We start from the raw sequence: 18,264 nt of genomic DNA on the forward strand, positions 1-18,264 counted from the left end.
GTACTAATGCCTTGGCTGAGATCAGCCAACTCAGCAACACCAAGGACCTTCTTAGTGCAATCTGATGGCTTGTGGGTAAACGCATCTTTTGTGGTACTGAGTCTACAGACTGAGAAACTTTTTAAAAGCATGAAGTTTGTATGAAAAACCCACTGTCCACTGTAAATTTATGTAGACTTGATCAGGTGACCACCAAAATGAAAAGGTCAAAAGTAATAGAGTTGGCTTCTATTTTATTTAATAAAATATAAATGAAGCTTTAATACATCATGGTTCTAAATAGAAAGAAGTGTAGATAGGACTGGAACCCTAAAACAATTATGTACACCAATCAGGTCTCAGATTTTGCACAAATTGCATACAGAATCTAGTTTGAACATGTGACCATCATTTGGTTTTCCATTGCCTAATACAACCACAACACAATTATGTTTTCTGCCACATCATTACAAAACATAATTTATTATTCTTCAAAAGGAAGATTTTTTTTTTAGGCAACATTTGAAATGATCTAATAAATGTACTTTGCTTTTCCCTTCCAATGAACACAAGGAAGGTAAATCCATGCATTGATCTGTGACAAATGAGCACCTTTTTTCTAGAAACACATTATCAGTTTAACATTATTCATACCTGTTCACTGGTGAAATAGAATAGAGGCAAGATGCAAAAACACCTGCCTTTGCATCAGTTAAGTATTTTCTTTGGTTCTTACACACAGTCTGCACTTTTTTCAGAAAGCTTACTAGGAGAAAAAAAAAATCAAATGGGTAGTATTGAGGCATTGGAGTTTCAAAAAAAAGGTGTTAAACAAATATTGTTGCAAGTATCCAAAAAAATATTTCCCTTGAGTTGACTTCCCTTAAATACATTTACACTTTGATTTTAATAGTAATTTTCAAAAACCTACACCAACCATTTGTATAACTGAGGCTTTCATAAGCCACAGACAACAAAGTTTTATTGCTGTCCATAGGACTTGCAGCTTATGTGTACCTGAGCTTAACTTTCTTCTTGATCATCAGAGCAATGCACTGAAAAGGGATGTTGAATTACTAAGGGATAAACCTTCTGATTTTTTTTTTGGAGAATGGGTCCCTATACACAAGTTATTAAAAAAAACAGGTGAAATCAACTGTGAGGAAATGTATTTTTTTGGGGTTGAAAATAAAACTAAATATTTGTAATCAAAACTTTGGATGCCATCAAAAATGTTGGAACCAATAAAATACCATGAGTAAATAATAAATGCTTATGCTTAAACAATCTTCACAAATAATAATGCTAAAAGGAGTTGGCATACATCATTAGCAACATCCTCAGCACTATCTCCCCTCTCTCTTCCCTTCCCCCTGGGCTACAGATGACAGACTGAAGTTGTGCACTACAGTGATGCTGCCTGTTAGAGCAGAAAAAAAAAAGACATATTGCTTGAGCCAAATGGCAAAAGGAGCTGCATGCGTCACATCAGAAATATAGCATGCAGACATTGACATTTCCAGGTACGATTGGGTTTCCCTCATTTTGGAATTTATCTTTTGGGGTTAATTTTTGGGTTTAACTTTAAAATCAGAAGGCTTATTGAAGAACATTTAAGACCCAGCAGTTCACTTTAGGTTGCCCAACTATGCAGGTCACAGCTTTCAAGATTGTTTAAAGTGCAAAAGTCACAGAGAGGAAGAGAGGGAAAAAAGCATACACATGCTTTTCCACCAAAAGGGCTATCTCCAACCATGAGACTCTCACATTTCACAGGAAATGCCGCTGCCACAGAAGTTGACGCTATGACTCCCCACGGCTCTTACTGATTCGGTTTACAGCTTGCGTGGCTTGTTCGGGCATCAGTGATGGATCAGACAAAATGGACGTGGTAGTACTAAGTTGACGAAGTGGGTTCAGTACCACTGAAACAAACAAAAGAAAATTTAAATAAGATTTTTGATTTATCAAGCCTGTAACAATCATTCAGATGGATATGAAAACATTGATTCAATTCAAGATTTCCTATGCAGTATGAAGAGAGATTATAGATTGCCCAAAAACAAAAAATTTAGACAGGGATGAAAAGTGGAGAAAGAGAAGACCGCTCATTTTCTGACAACATTCCCCATTAGATGAACTGCTGCATCACTTCAGAGGTGTACGACCTACGGGGGCAGCTGACAATAGTCATGTTTGTGCTAACACTAATGTGTGTTTTACCGGAAAAGCAAAACATGCTAAATTTAACACACAAGCTCCTATAGCAAAGCGTGCCATCTTGTTGGAAATTTAAGTTCTAAATTTGTCATTACGGTTTTGTGATTGATGTGGGTTGTGTGTCAGTGCTTCCCACAACTGCTCATATACCACCAATACTACAGAGGTGACTCAGATAAGATGGCAGCTCTCAGGTTATTTTTTCGCCTTTGAATCCTACTTATGTTTCAAAAGAAACAAACCAAAAAGTCTCAATTTCTCACCTGGCAAACTTGGATATACAACGCTCTATTCCTTCATCCAAGTCATTGATACACATGGTGAAAAGCTGAGGTCCCACTACAGATCCCTGAGGAAATCACTTGTCATATCCCGCCAATCAGAGTACATTCCCTTTTTCCCTACGCTCTATCTTCTACCTCCCAATCAATAATCCACGTCACAAGGTTACCTCCAATTCTGTGCGCTCACATTTGTGCTAACAATGGCCTGGAATTTCTTCCGTGGGTGCAACCTGGAAATTAGATCTGAACATGCACCCATTCTGCTGATGTCAAGTTATGCTCAAATTTCCTGCAAACCTCATTAGAATAAGTCCAAATGTAAAATGGACGTAAATCAGGATAAACAATCGCAGCCACAAGGAAAGTGCCAAACTCACCATATATTTCACTTCAAGTATGAAAATTAAAGTTTCAACTCATTCAACCATCATGCACAGCATCTTTAAGAGCCTGCAGTCAGGGCAGTGTTTCCATTTTTAATGTGACTTATACTTATGCTATAAAAATGCATTCAAACAACCAGAAAATATAGTGCAGGTCTCGGAAGATAAATTTTTATTAAAATTGCAATAAAATAGCAGAGATTGCAGGAAACTCGAATATGAAGCTCTGTAACTTGGGGACTGTTCCAGTTTTATGGATGGAAATGCGTTCGGGTGGAGGGATCGATAGACAGCCGTAAAAAATTGAGGATATTTGGGCACATTGTACTTACGCCGAAAATTCCATGCTCTTATGCTGAACCTTATCAAACGCCTTCGGGGAGTCCATATAGACAACATCCATCTCCACCATGTTAGTGACCTCCTCAAAAAGTTCAACTAGATTATCAGACATGATCTACCCTTCACAAATCCATAATGACATAAGAACATAAGAAATAGGAGCAGGAGTAGGCCAATCGGCCCCTCAAGCCTGCTCCGCCATTCAATAAGATCATGGCTGATCTGATCCTAACCTCAAATCTAAATTCATGTCCAATTTCCTGCCCGCTCCCCGTAACCCCGTAACCCCTAATTCCCTTTACTTCTAGAAAACTGTCTATTTCTGTTTTAAATTTATTTAATGATGTAGCTTCCACAGCTTCCTGGGGCAGCAAATTCCACAGACCTACTACCCTCTGAGTGAAGAAGTTTCTACTCATCTCAGTTTTGAAAGAGCAGCCCCTTATTCTAAGATTATGCCCCCTAGTTCTAGTTTCACCCATCCTTGGGAACATCCTCACCACATCCACCCGATCAAGCTCCTTAACAATCTTATATGTTTCAATAAGATCGCCTCTCATTCTTCTGAACTCCAATGAGTAGAGTCCCAATCAACTCAACCTCTCCTCATCCCCAACCAACCTGTCCACCCCCTCATCCCCGGGATTAACCGAGTGAACCTTCTTTGTACTGCCTCGAGAGCAAGTATGTCTTTTCTTAAGTATGGACACCAAAACTGTGTGCACTATTCCAGGTGCGGTCTCACCAATACCTTATATAACTGCAGCAATACCTCCCTGTTTTTATATTCTATCCCCCAAGTAATAAAAGCCAACATTCCATTGGCCTTCTTGATCACCTGCTGCACCTGCATACTAACTTTTTGATTTTCTTGCACTGTGACCCCCAGATCCCTTTGGACTGCAGTACTTTCCAGTTTCTCGCCATTAAGATAATAACTTGCTCTCTGATTTTTCCTGCCAAAGTGCATAAACTCACATTTTCCAATATTGTATTGCATCTGCCAAATCTCCGCCCACTCACCCAGCCTGTCTATATCCCCTTGTAGGTTTTTTATGTCCTCCTCACTCTCTACTTTCCCTCCCATCTTTGTATCATCTGCAAACTTTGATATGTTACACTCGGTCCCCTCCTCCAAATCTTTAATATAGATTGTAAAGAGTTGGGGACCAAGCACCGACCCCTGTGGAACACCACTGGCTACTGGTTGCCAGTCCGAGAATTAACCATTTATCCCAACTCTCTGCTTCCTGTTAGATAACCAATCCTCCACCCATGCCAGAATATTACCCCCAATCCAGTGATTCTTTATCTTGAGCAATAATCTTTTATGTGGCACCTTGTCGAATGCCTTCTGGAAGTCTAAATACACTACGTCCACTGGTTCCCCTTTATCCACCCTGTACGTTATGTCCTCAAAGAACTCAAGCAAATTTGTCAGACATGACTTCCCCTTCATAAAGCCATGCTGACTTTGTCCTATTAAATTATGTTTATCCAAATGTTCCGCTACTGTCTCCTTAATAATAGACTCCAAAATTTTACCCACCACAGATGTTAGGCTAACTGGTCTATAATTTCCAGCCTTCTGCCTACTACCCTTTTTAAATAGGGGTGTTACATTAGCAGTTTTCCAATCTGCCGGGACCTTTGCTGAGTCCAGAGAATTTTGGAAAATTATTACCGAAGCATCCACAATCCCTACTGCCACTTCCCTCAAGACCCTAGGATGTAAGCCATCAGGTCCAGGGGATTTATCTGCCTCGAGTCCCATTAATTTACTGAGTAGCAATTCCTCAGTGATTTTAATCGTATTTAGCTCCTCACCCCCACCCCCAGAGCCCCCTGTTTGTCCAGTGTTGGGATATTCTTAGTGTCCTCTACCGTAAAGACTGAAACAAAATATTTGTTCAGCATTTTTGCCATCTCCATGTTTCCCACCATTAATTTCCCGGTCTCATCTTCTAAGGGACCTATGTTTGCCTTAGCCACCCTTTTTCTTTTTATATAACTGTAGAAACTCTTGCTATCTGTTTTTATATTTTTTGCTAATTTATTTTCATAATCCATCTTCCCTTTCTTAATCAATCCTTTTGTTACTTTTTGCTGTCTTTTGAAGACGTCCCAATCCTCTATCCTCCCACTAAGTTTGGCTACTTTATATGTCCTTGTTTTTAGTCGGATCCTATCCTTAATTTCTTTACTTAGCCACGGATGGCTGTCATTTCTTTTACACCCTTTTTTCCTCAGTGGAATATATATTTTTTGAAAGTTGTAAAATAACTCCTTAAATGAACACCACTGCTCATGTACCGTCTTACCCTTTAATCTATTTTCCCAGTCCACTTTAATCAATTCCGCTCTCATACCATCATAGTCTCCTTTATTCAAGCTCAGTACGCTTGTTTGAGAACCAAACTTCTCACCCTCTAATTGGATATGGAATGTAACCATGTTATGGTCACTCATTCCAAGGGGATCCTTAACTAGGACATTATTAATTAATCCTGGCTCATTACACAGGACCAGGTCCAAGGTTGCTTGCCCCCTTGTTGGTTCAGTTACATACTGCTCAAGAAATCCATCCCTAATACACTCAATAAACTCTTCCTCAAGGCTGCCCTGCCCAATTTGATTTGTCCAGTTAATATGATAGTTAAAATCCCCCATAATTATAGCTGTTCCCTTATTACATGCCCCGACTATTTCCTGATTAGTACTTCCAGCAGAGTTGCAACTATTAGGAGGCCTATATACTACACCCACTAGTGTTTTTTTCCCCTTATTATTCCTTATCTCTACCCAAACTGTTTCATTATCCTGATCCTTTGTCCCAATATCATTTCTCTGTATTGGTGATTCCTTCCTTTATTAATATAGCCACGCCACCTCCCCTTCCTTCCTGCCTGTCCTTCCTGATTGTTAAATACCTTGGCATATTTAATTCCCAGTCGTTGTCACCCTGCAGCCGTGTTTCTGTAATGGCCACAAGATCATACCCATACGTAGTTGTTATTTGTGCCGTTAACTCGTCCATTTTGTTACGAATGCTACATGCATTCAAATAAAGAACTTTCAAATATGTTTTGTGACACTTAGTTCCTGCTTTTTCCTTTTTTAACACTTTACCTTTTACTCCATACCTTCTGTCCCTTCCTGACACGCTTTCCTCTGTCTCCCTGCTCAGGTTCCCAACCCCCTGCCACAGCTTTGATGCTGGGTTAATCGCCTTACGCCTTCTAGTTTTTAGTTTATCTGTTGTGCCTAAAGTACACTTTCTTTCCGCTGCTCTACGCTTTTCCCTTTCACTTGTTCTTGAACAACTGTTCGTACTATTTGTATTGTAGATTTCCCCTGGATCTTCCCCTCTCTTGCTGCTCTCAACTTTATTCCCTTCTGACTCCCCGCTCAGGTTCCCATCCCCCTGCCACTCTAGTTTAAACCTTCCCCAACAGCTCTAGCAAACACCCCCGCGAGGACATTGGTCCTGGTCCTGCTCGGGTGTAACCTGTCACGCTTGTACAGGTCCCACCTTCCCTAGAACCGGTCCCAATGTCCCAGGAATCTAAATCCCTCCCTCCTACACCATTCCCTGCAGCCACGCATTCATCCTGTCTATTCTCCTGTTCCTATACTCACTAGCACGTGGCACCGGTAGTAATCCTGAGATCACTACCTTTAAAGTCCTGCTTTTTAATTTATCTCCTAACTCCTTAAATTCACCTTGCAGGACCTCATCCCTTTTTTTAAACCTATGTCGTTGGTACCAATATGGACCACAACTACTGGCTGTTCACCCTCCCCCTCCAGAATGCCCTGCAGCTGCTCAGTGACATCCTTGACCCTAGCACCAGGGAGGCAACATACCATCCTGGAGTCACGTTTGCGGCCGCAGAAACGCCTATCTGTTCCCCTTACAATTGAATCCCCTATCACTATAGCCCTGCCACTCCTCTTCCTCCCCTCCTGTGCAGCAGAGCCACCCGTGGTGCCACGAACCTGGCTCTTGCTGCTTTCCCCTGATAAGCCATCTCCCCCAACAGTATCTAAAGCAGAATATCTGTTTGAGAGGGAGATGGCCCCAGGGGACTCCTGCTCCACCTGCCTAGTCCTTTTACTCTGCCTGGCGGTCACCCATTTCCTTTCTGCCTGCGTAATCTTTACCTGCGGTATGACCACCTCACTGAACGTGCTATCCAGGATAGTCTCAGCATCACGGATGCTCCACAGTGAATCCACCCGCAGCTCCAGCTCCGGAAGACGGTTAGCGAGTAGCTGCAGCTGGACACACTTCCTGCACACATGATCGCCAGGGACACTGGTAGTGTCCATGACTTCTCACATAGTGCAGGAGGAGCATATCAAGGGTGCGAGCTGTGCTGCCATGACTTGCCTTAGACTCTCAGACTCTCCTCCCGCTCTAGGTCTATCCTTATATACTGTCTTTGATCTCTCTTTGATCAGCTCATACTTGTTCAACTGCTCAGTCGCTCTGTCCCTGATGATAGATTCCAGTAACTTCTCCACAACAGACATTAAACTGACAGATCTGTAGTTACCTGATTTCTCCCTCCCTCCTATCTCAAATTATGGAGTGGCATTTGCAATATTCCAATTCAAAGGCACAATTCCCAAATCTAGGGAGCTTTTAAAAATTATGACTAACACATATGCAATTTCCCCACCTGTGGGTGGAAATACCCATGGGTAGAAACCATCAAGTCCTGGAGATTTGTCTATCTTAAGTCCCATTATTTTCTCAATTTTCTTCCCTTACTGTAAAGAAGGATTCAAAGTATTCATTTAATAAGTTTGCCATTTCTCAATGAAACATATAAAATTCTGACAGCGCTAGTCAGATTGGATGCAGGGAGGATGTTTCCCCTGGCTGTTTCGAGAACGAGGGGTCACAGTCTCAGGATACGGGGTAGGACATTTAGGACTGAGAGGAGGAGAAATTTCTTCACTCAGAGGGTGGTGAACCTGTGGAATTCTCTACCACAGAAGGCTGTGGAGGCCAAGTCACTGAATATATTTAAGAAGGAGATTTCTCGACACAATAGGCATCAAGGGGTATGGGAAGAGAGCGGGAATATGGTATTGAGATAGAGGATCAGCTATGATCATACTGAATGGCCTACTTCTGCTCCTATTTTCTATGTTTCTTTATTATCTATTATAGTATCACCTGCATCTGTATTTAATGGGCCCACATTCCCCTCACCACTCTTTCTCAATCTATTGATAAAAACTTTTACTGTTAGCTTTCATATCTCTTGCAAGTCTTTGCTCATACTCCCTTTTTGCACAGCTTATTACTTTCTTTGTATCCCTTTGTTGTTTTTTTTTTAAAATGGATCTCCCAGTCAGCTGGATTTCCACTTTTTCTCACATTTGTTCAAGCCTTTTCTGTTAGCTTAACACTGTCTTTTATAAGAACATAAAATAGGAACAATGGTAGGCCATACAACCCCCCGAACCTGCTCCGCCATTCAATAAGATCATGGCTGATGATCTACCTCAATTCTACTTTCCCGCCCTAACCCCTTTTACCTTGTCTGTTGACCATGGTTGCACAAGTGGAGAGTTTGCCTTTTGGGGGTATGTACTGCTTTTGTATTGTACCAAAAACTTCCTTGAAAACTTCCCACAGTTTGTTTGTAGATTTATCCATCAACAGCTCAGTCCAGTTTACTGTGGTCAATTTATTTCTCTTCCCTTCGACGTTTGCCTTACTTAAATTTAAATTCTGAGTTTGTGAATCTTGTTTCTCCTGCTCAAACCTGGTATCAAGTTCAATCATATTATGGTCACTATTCACAAGATGTTTCCTTGCAGTCAGATTGTTAACTAATTCTGGTTCGTTACTCATCACTAAATCTACTATGGCCTTTTCCCTTGTCAGTTCCGAAATATATTGTTCCAGGAAACTGTCTCGAATATATTCTAGAAATTCATTGCCTTTTCTACTATTCTACTTCTCCCAGTCTATGTGAAAATTAAAATCTCCCATAATAATCACGTGGTTTCTGCTACATGCTTCCTTAACTTCCTTATTTATACAACCCTCATCTAGATCACTACTGTCAGGAGGTTTGTCGACAACTCCAACTAGTCTTCCATCCTTTACTGTCCCTTGGTTCTACCCATACTGTTTCCACTGCCTGTTCGCCCTTACTGATGTCCTTTCTTTCCACTGCTGTGATTATGTCTTTTATCAATATCGATATGACTACTCCTCCTCCTTACCCAATTTCCTTGTCCTTTGAGATCCTTTAGCCTGGAATATTTAGCTCGCAATCATGCCCAGCTTGTAGCCAGGTCTCTGTGATGGCTACTACATCATATCCTTTAAGCTGAATTTGTGCTTCTAACTCATTTGTTTTGTTTCTTATGCTACGTGCTTTCGTGTACAAAATTCTTATTTGGGTAACTGTCCCCACCCTGCCTATATGCCCTGATGGTGTATTTCCTACTTTTTTTTTGACCTATCACACTTTTGGTTGTTGATGCTCTGTACATTGCTATACAGACAATATAAGTTTTTATTTTTCATCATTCCTGCTTTAATTTTAACAGGTATTTTATTGTTACTTCCAATAACCTTTTCTGTTCCCAAAGTACTAATATTACCTTTATCTTCTTTTGTACTCTGACCAGGAAGAATTAAAACTGTCTGAAATTAAGAGATGGTTTACTTCAACTCAATTCATCTCTCTCACTTTACTTACTTGGTCGAAGAACTGGTAGAGAACAATGTTGATCCAACCAGGACAGTGTTGACTTGCATAAATCATCTAGACTTGTGGTCGTAACCATGGCATTGAAAGATTCAAACAACGGTTTTATGATTACGCTAAACTGATGATCGAATCAAGGATCACAACATATTTAAACAAATTAAAGTATTTTGTTATAAAAACAGTGAAAACTTTAAGCTCATTCAAGAATAGAAAAGCAGTATATTATTTAAATGGAGAGAGATTGCACAACCCTGAGGTACAGAGGGATCCGGGTGTCCTATTACATGAATCACAAAAAGTTAGTATGCAGGTACAGCAAGTGATTAGGAAAGCAAATTGAATCTGGTCATTTATTGCAAGGGGAATGGAATATAAAAGTAGAGATGTTTTGCTACAGTTGTACAGGGCATTGGTGAGACCACATCTAGAATACTGTGTGCAGTTTTGGTCTCCTTATTTAAGAAAGGACATAATTGCTTTGGAGGCGTTTCAGAGAAGGTTCACTTGACTGATTCCTGGGATGAGGGGGTTATCTTATGAGAAAAGGTTGGACAAGTTGGGCCTGTATACACTGGAGTTCAGAAAAATGAGAGGTGACCTTATTGAAACATATAAGATCCTGAGGGGACTAGAAGGGGTAGATGCTGAGAGGATGTTTCCCCTCGTGGGAGACTAGAACTAGGAGCCACAGTTTAAAAATAAGGGGTCTCCCATTAAAGACGGAGATGAGGAGAGTTTTTTTCTCTCAGAGGGTTGTGAGTCTGTGGAACTCCCTTCCCCAGAGAGCGGTGGAGGCAGGTTCATTGAATATTTTTAAGGCTGAGTTAGATAAATTCCTGAATAACAAAGGAGTCAAAGGTTACGGAGGTAGACGGGAAAGTAGGGTTGAGGTCACAATCAGATCAGCCATGATCTTATCAAATGGCAGAGCAGGCTCGAGGGGCCGAATGGCCTACTCCTGCTCTTAATTCATATGTTCGTACGTATGTAAATTCAATATGACTATAGTATTATTCTGCAGATTCTTGCATTTGGCCATACATAATAGCAAATTAGTAATACACTACATTTAAAACCAACGGGATACAATTTTTAAAAAAACTTTTATCATTTTGAGTGTTTAACATAGTTACAACCATCATTTGCCCTTCTTAAAAAGAAAATGATTGTTCGAACGCTGAATGCTGATTAACATCAGGGTGGTGGAAACTGAGTTAGATATCTTACTGTGCCTAAGAGCATGAGAAGACTGAAATATCATTGTTTTTAAACCTAGGATGATCGCGATTTTGTTCTTTCAGCTCTCTACATGCTCAAGTGAGGAGAAGCCAAATTAATTCATCTAGGCCCTCCCCAACATCATTATGGGAAAAATGTAGGCTATGACCTCCAACACACAAAAATTGTGGCATCATAAACACCCTGTGTAGCAGCTCGCTGAAAGTCCAAATATGGATTGAATAAGCAATAACTGCTCAGTTGCTTATTTCCTGTTCAAACCCATCTAGCTATTCAGTAAATGCTCATTAAAGATAAAGCAAACTTCCACATTGTATGATAAATACCGTTATCAGATGGTTAGGAAAGTACTTTTCAGATGAACGTAATGCTTAAAGATAATCTTCAATGTTGTGCAAAAGAATACCCTATCAGATTGTTAAAGAATTTAGTGCACTAACAGTGCTAAAGGTAGCACAAGTGTAAATTCAATGTAACATTCATTTTCCACTAAAGTAAATATTATTTCTAAGTTAACTTGTTTTTTTAAAATAAGCTCCTCAATGGCTAATGAGTAAATACACTAGCGATCAGCCAGAGTTTTCACTCCTGATCACTATTCACAGGAAATGTTGACAGGTTAGTTGACTATCAATGCTCACATGAAGAATGTTCATTTGAGTGAGAAGTCTGGGGAACCACACCCTGGTTACCACCTTCAGAAGAGAAAGGGAGAAAACATGAGAAATTGGGAAGAAAAAAAATCAAAATTACATATGGAACCTAACATTTTCCAGCTTTGCTGCATTAAAAAGGATACAATCCAGAACTTCCAGTTCTGAAGTGTTCTCGATTTGACATACTCATCGAACATTTCCCGCATATGATCAAATCGTTGCCGTGTTATCGGGACACCAGTGGCAGGAAGCTGCTGTTGGCAGGTACTGAAATTAAGAAGCAAAATGTTACAAATTCCTATCAACTATTAGGTCAAATAATTTGATGAGCACAACCAACTTCTAGGACAAAACAAAGTATAAAACAATTAAACTACCCAATGACTCAGTAAGTTTATCCAGTGAATAGTTGAGGCACACAAACCAGGGAAGTCCCAGGCTCAAACTCCAGTCTGTGCAAAGTTGGCTGACCTCAGCCAGGACAGGGATAGGGGTCAGATAGTAGTTCTTCACCCCTGGGTTATGAATCGACAAAATTAGCCTGGGTTCAGCTTCCTACTTGTTATCCAATGGCTCCTTCTAGAAGTGCACCTGTACACCTCAGTTGAGGACCAGGCTTGACTGCTGAGAGTCTCGAGTGAGTTACCAGTGGAGTCAACACATTCAGAAGAGGACAGGGCAGAAACTGACATCTGCCAGTACATAGAACTGAAGGGATTCGCAAAATTTCACATGTTTCCCCCCCCGAAGATTTATTGGAGTTATTAAAGAAACCCTGGTGTGACTGTGTTTTAAAAAATCCAGGGTCTTTCAAAATGGCTGCGGTCAGACACATGGCAGGCTTCGTGTTTCAGACAGGTTTCTTTAAACAATGCAGTTGCAGTCAAGCCCTGAGGCAAGCCATCAACATAGCCGGCCTACACATCAAAATTCGAGCAGGAGAAATCCCAGGACAAAAGGTGAACCATCAAGGTACATTCGGAACAATGGAAAACAGTTATGGAACAGATCAGTACAGGAACCGGCCATTATGTAAATGGGCCAGAGATTGAGGTCCTTTGTCTTAAAGCAGTTATGGAACTCATCAATACAGGAACCGGCCATCATGTAAATGGGCCAGAGATGGGGTCCTTTGTCTTACGTTTTCGTGCTTAAATCGAACAATGAAGCAAGCTGATGAGGTACGAAAAACAAACCTGTTACCAGGAGGGTATAACTGGGAGCTTCCCAGTATCTCTCTCTTTCTCTTCGCCTCCTGGCTCGGGGTCCTGCTGCCTGCTAGCAGCTAAGAAGGAAGGCCATCCAGTAAACCTCGCAAACACCTGTCGACGGCAGCAGCAGGGCATCAGAGGCCAGGCCTTTTCATCGGTTTCACCGGTGAGCATTAATTTTCTGGCCGCCACAAGACAACCTAGCATAGGCGTAAGGGTGGGGGTTAAAGGGGATTGCTAAACTTGTGATTTTAGAATTTTCCCTCGATGTGTCCGTTTCTTCCACCCCGTTAAGTGTAAGACTGTATTGTATCTATAGCGATTTCTTTATCTTCTGTATAATACTGTTTACCTTGTAGTTTTTAGTTTTCTTATTAATAAACATTGGTTTTCCTTGTACCAATCCACTGGTCTGTTCGTCTGTCTTTGTTACTGCCCGATAAGTCCTCAGCTCAGAATCAGGAAGGGGAAAGCGATTCGCAACCGCACTGCGGGCAGGGCAGCTCAGGAAAAACAATACTGGCTGACCTATAATAAGCCCGAGAAACAGAAAAAAAACCCTTACAGAAATGGCGAGCCAGGTAGGAACTGAGGCGAAAGTGTGTAACAAGGCAGACAGTGGTGCGAAGGAGGAATCCGCAATGGAGGAAAGGTTGTCTGCCTATGTGTGCGGCAAGGTAAATATCGCGAAAAAGTGGGTGGGCGATATGTTAAAGGCCGAGCGACCCATAGATGCAGCCATCCAGTGGACAGCAAGTAAACAGTATAAGAAAGGTATTGAGAAGGCGGTCTGGCTCGTGTTTTAAAAAGCAGGTCTTAGTACTAGACTGTGCTGTAGCAGCACGAGCAGCCAAGATTAAGCAGTTGACCCGAGAGCTGCAGGAAAAGACAGCAGCCGAAGAGAAAGGGGTAGCGGCGCTCCAGGCAATAAGCCAAGAAAGGGCGCAAATGGCAAGGGACCACCAGGCAAAGGTAGAGCGCCTGGAATACCAGATCGCTGAGCTCAAAAGTAGCACTAGAGGTAGAATGGAACACCTGGAATACCAGGTCAGAGAGGCGAGAGGCAGTGAGGTTATGTTAACGGATAAGATCCACAGCCTCACGCAAAAATTAAAAGAGCAGGAGGAGAAAGTAGGCGAGGTAAAGGCAGCATATAACTGGCCTGCGCCCAGGGGTTTGAAGACGCAGATCATGGCCCCTGCAGGCAAGAAATAGAACGTTTGGGCATGGCCTTAGCGAGGGCGAAGGGCATGGTATGCCTCCTTAGCCCGAAGGCGGGCCAGTCGGATTTTACCGGCAACCCAAGCAGGGAAGTCCCACAGGCAGCTCCCAGAACAACACTGGTTAGGGAACCAGAGGCTCCATGGCCACCACCCATAGCCCCGAGTTTTCAGGAGGTCTGGCAGCAAGGGGGGGTGGAGGATGAAGCATTAGGGGAGACCCAGCAAGCCCTGGTAGATAGACCAGGACCAGGACCAGTGTACCCCCTCCGACAACGGAGGTACGGCCCGCCCGCCGATGGCGAGGACCTAGGGGCCATCCAGAACCAGTTTGTAGTGCCGCATGGCACCCCACAGCTCAGGGCCATGGTTAGCCATATCCCTAAGCCTACAGTGAGGGGAGACCCCTCTCTACACTTCCGTGAGATAGAGCAGGCAGCGTGCGTTAATGACTGCGATGAAGCAGAACAAGCAAAAATGCTGCTGTTTTCTCTGGGTGGTGACCTCCTCCAAACCTTATCAGATGAGTGCAAAAGGGGGCAGAAAGATTACAAGGAGTTAAGGGATGAGATATTGGAGGCCATGGGACTAAATGATGGGAGTCCGTTCGCCCGGGTGGAGAAAACGGTACAGCTTCCCGGGGAGTCCCCACAGGCTTTCGCAGACAGGCTGTGGCCAGTCTACCGGAGCACATGCCCGGGAATGCCAGGGCGGGCATTCCTGGACAGAGATCAATCGGCCCACTGGCTCCACTGTCTCATGGCAAACTGCCTGCCCCAAATTTGAACTCGAGCTGCTGCCTGGTTTGACCCCCGTAGCCCCCAGACCACCGAGGAAACGGTGATCTGCCAGCTCACGATAGCATTTAAAAATATCAGGGGTATCGAGACGCCCCAACCCAAGGGGAAAGTCCACGACGTTAAACCAGGGGCCCAGCATAAAAGGGAATGGCACCAGGAAGGGAATCGTCCCGCCCAGGCTAAGTTAAACTGCTATGGGTGCGGGAAGGATGGCCACTGGCGCAAAGATTGTAAAAACCCCTGGAAGGATACCAAGGGAAAGAATCCCACCGCACCAGCGCAAAAGGCAGCGACGGGGGAGGCAGAGACAGGAATTGCCCCCGCTGCCATGGAGTCATTTTTTTGAGGCCATGCGATCTTTTATGGCCAGCCAGGGAAAAATAGCAGCCACTACCGGTGTGGTAGCTCCCTCAGCCCCCTCTGACGATGCCCCGCTATGACTAGAGCCCGCACAGCCTGTCTACCTGTGTGCTCTCAGGTATGATGGATGGAAGAGACCGCTCGTGCAGATGGAGGTAGAGAAGGTTAAAGGGACTTATCTGCTGGATACGGGGGCATCATGTACAGTGATCAACGCAGCTAATCCCACCACCTCACCTCTGTCTAGCGGAGTTCCATACGTTCTATCGGGGTTCACCGGCAAGGAACAGGCGGGAGCCTTCTCCAAGCCGCTCTCAGTCCGCCTGGGCCCACTCCAAACCAAGTGGACGTGTATCCTGGCGAGGTGGGAAGCGGAGGGAGGAAAGGGGATCCTAGGGGCCGACTTCATCGTGGGCCACGGGATCCTCGTGGATCTCCGCAACCATTGCCTTTGGGGAGCCAACACGGGTGAGGAGAATGGCATGGTAGTTATCCCAGGAAAAGAAGGGAAGGGAACCCTGTGTACTGTGAAGCCGAAAGGAGGTTATGACCTCGGGCTCATGGTGGAGGGTGTCCCGGAGGAATTTAAAGCAGTCGTGCAGGCTCGCATGGCTGCGTTCGCCACGCACAAACACGACTGTGGGAGGGTCACCGGGTTTGAGGTCAGGGTAGACGGAGACCCCATGGCCCGGCCCCAGAAGCAGTATAACTTTCCTAGAGAAGCAGAGCCAGATATGGAAATGGCCATATCTTCGTTGGTGCAGCAGGGAGTGCTGAAGCCCATAGCCACCCATGTTAACTCTCTGCTTTGGCCGGTCAAGAAACCGGACAATTCATGGAGAGCCACGGTGGACTATCGGGTGCTCAACAGCAATATCCCCGCGAGTGCCCCCACAGTGGCAGCAGTTGCCGACCTCATCGGAAGCATTCCAGCATCCGCGACTACGTTCACGGTGCTGGATATTTCGAATGGGTTTTGGTCGATCCCCTTAAGGAGGGAAGACCAGTATAAGTTCGCTTTTACTTTTAAAGGGCAACAGTATACTTGGAACTGTTTGCCGCAAGGTTTTCATAACAGCCCCAGCATCTTTCACCAGTGCATGGCGAGTAGTTTAAAGGAATTTAGCCAGCCCAGGCAATTGGTGCAGTATGTAGACGACCTGCTCTTGTTTACCGACTCAGTGGGGGAGCATGGCCCGCTACTGGCTGAATTGCTGGAGCTGCTGCACAGTAAAGGTTTTAAAGTGAACCCAGAGAAAGCGCAGATCGGTCAGCAGGAGGTTAAATTCCTGAGCCTGACCGTCCGCGCAGAGGAACGAGCCATAGACAAGACTAGGAGGGAAGCGGTCCAACAGCTACCGGTCCCCAGTACTGTGGAGGCGAAAAAGCAGGCAGCTGGGATCCAACCCGAGGTTAGAAATCCCCAGCTCCCAGCAGGTCCCAGCTCACAGCTCACAGGCAGCACATGCAGGCGCAGTCACGTGCATCAGGGGAGGAGTCACCCAGACCCCTATCAATACCACTCCCCCTCTCTTCTGGGACTTAGGTGGGGAGGAGGAGCCCGAGGCAGGTAGCCCCGCCCCCGACCCAGGTTTTGAACCTGGAGAGGAAGACTCTCAGCAACAGGCAGCAGGCAGCAAGGGGTTGCCTGTCCCCAGCTCAGACTTGGGAAGGGAGGAGCCACAGGGGAAAAGCCCCCAGCCAGCGAGGACTGCGACCCACAGCAAGGGTCCGCTCGCCAGGGTAGCCCCACCAACTGCACTTCCTAGGAGGTCCCCTCGGACACCCCAGCCTAGGAAGAAATGGTCGCCGGCTCCCCAGTTTAAAAGGGCTACCTCCCGCGTTAAAGTTAAGTCGAAAGACAAAGGTCCTCAGCCAGCAGTCGCGGGCTGTGAGGGACCGGAAGTAAAGGTCAGTACAGCCACGCCGCAGGGAGCAGCCTGCAGCAGTCCTGACAGAATTTGAGCTGGCCGCTCGGAGACGGGCGGCGGATGTACATAACTTTAGCAGTTAAGTTTGTAGTTTTAAGTTAAGATGTATAGGTTTATTATAAGGTGTGGAACCGTAATGTAATTTTAAGATGGAACCGTTCCAGTATTGTCTACGTGAGCCGAGGTCGAGGGACCCGCTCACACTTCACCCGAGCCAGGCAGCCTATATGGGGCCCGGCCAGATGTTAAATTTTATCAGTTTGATTTTTCAGACGGTGACAGAACCAGACTATACACCCACGAGTTTTTGGACAGGATTGGGAGACAAAGAAGGGGTGTTTTTAACGATGTCTTAACTGGTTTTAACACAGGGTCTTCTTTCATCAACAGCTTAGATGACATCGAGCTGCAGACCCAGATTAATGGTTTAAAAACGCAATTAAAGACAGGGTGGAGAACATTGGTGTCATTCAGGGGGGTGCATACGTTCGTTTCACAGCGGTCCCGCCCTACGTCAAAGTGGGAGCACGCTATGACAGGTACTGACCTCTCTGGGTGCCAGAGCCGGGGATCACACATAATCCTGTGTCCCCAGCACTTGAACACCTATTCAAAACCGCAGTGCGGGTTCAGAGCTGCTGACGCGAAGCCTATAAACTGCTCCATGGAAGCCATGGCACAAGGCCATGTTCCCCCACAGGTGGCGTATATAGGTGGGACATATTGCATCACCACAGCAGCGTCTCACTACCAACATGGTCAACACAGCTGGTGCGCGGTGAGTGACAGCAGTTTCTGCTTTAAACCAGAGGCAGAAGTTCAAGTGGCACAGATACGAATTGTCCCCATCCCTGAACCATCCACTATTCACCTCACTGTGAAAGAGAATTTCACCA

At 44.4% G+C, this 18,264-nt stretch overlaps 1 protein-coding gene across 1 annotated transcript in view; it reads right to left on the reverse strand.

Moving 5' to 3' along the window:
- Positions 1 to 216: 216 nt before the first annotated feature.
- The window catches only part of mlxip (MLX interacting protein), an 84,205-nt gene continuing 66,157 nt past the window's right edge, over positions 217 to 18,264 (reverse strand). Inside the window, exons 15-18 of the mRNA XM_068005790.1 lie at positions 11,990 to 12,113; positions 9,940 to 10,069; positions 1,747 to 1,904; positions 217 to 745 (exon numbers count right to left, since the gene is read on the reverse strand). Of these exons, the coding sequence (XP_067861891.1) occupies positions 1,783 to 1,904; positions 9,940 to 10,069; positions 11,990 to 12,113 (376 nt within the window). The 3' untranslated portion in view covers positions 217 to 745; positions 1,747 to 1,782. The remainder of the gene's footprint in view (positions 746 to 1,746; positions 1,905 to 9,939; positions 10,070 to 11,989; positions 12,114 to 18,264) is intronic.

The sequence above is a fragment of the Heptranchias perlo genome, chromosome 25 (genome assembly GCF_035084215.1).
Source record: "Heptranchias perlo isolate sHepPer1 chromosome 25, sHepPer1.hap1, whole genome shotgun sequence".
Classification (NCBI taxonomy): Eukaryota; Metazoa; Chordata; class Chondrichthyes; order Hexanchiformes; family Hexanchidae; genus Heptranchias; species Heptranchias perlo.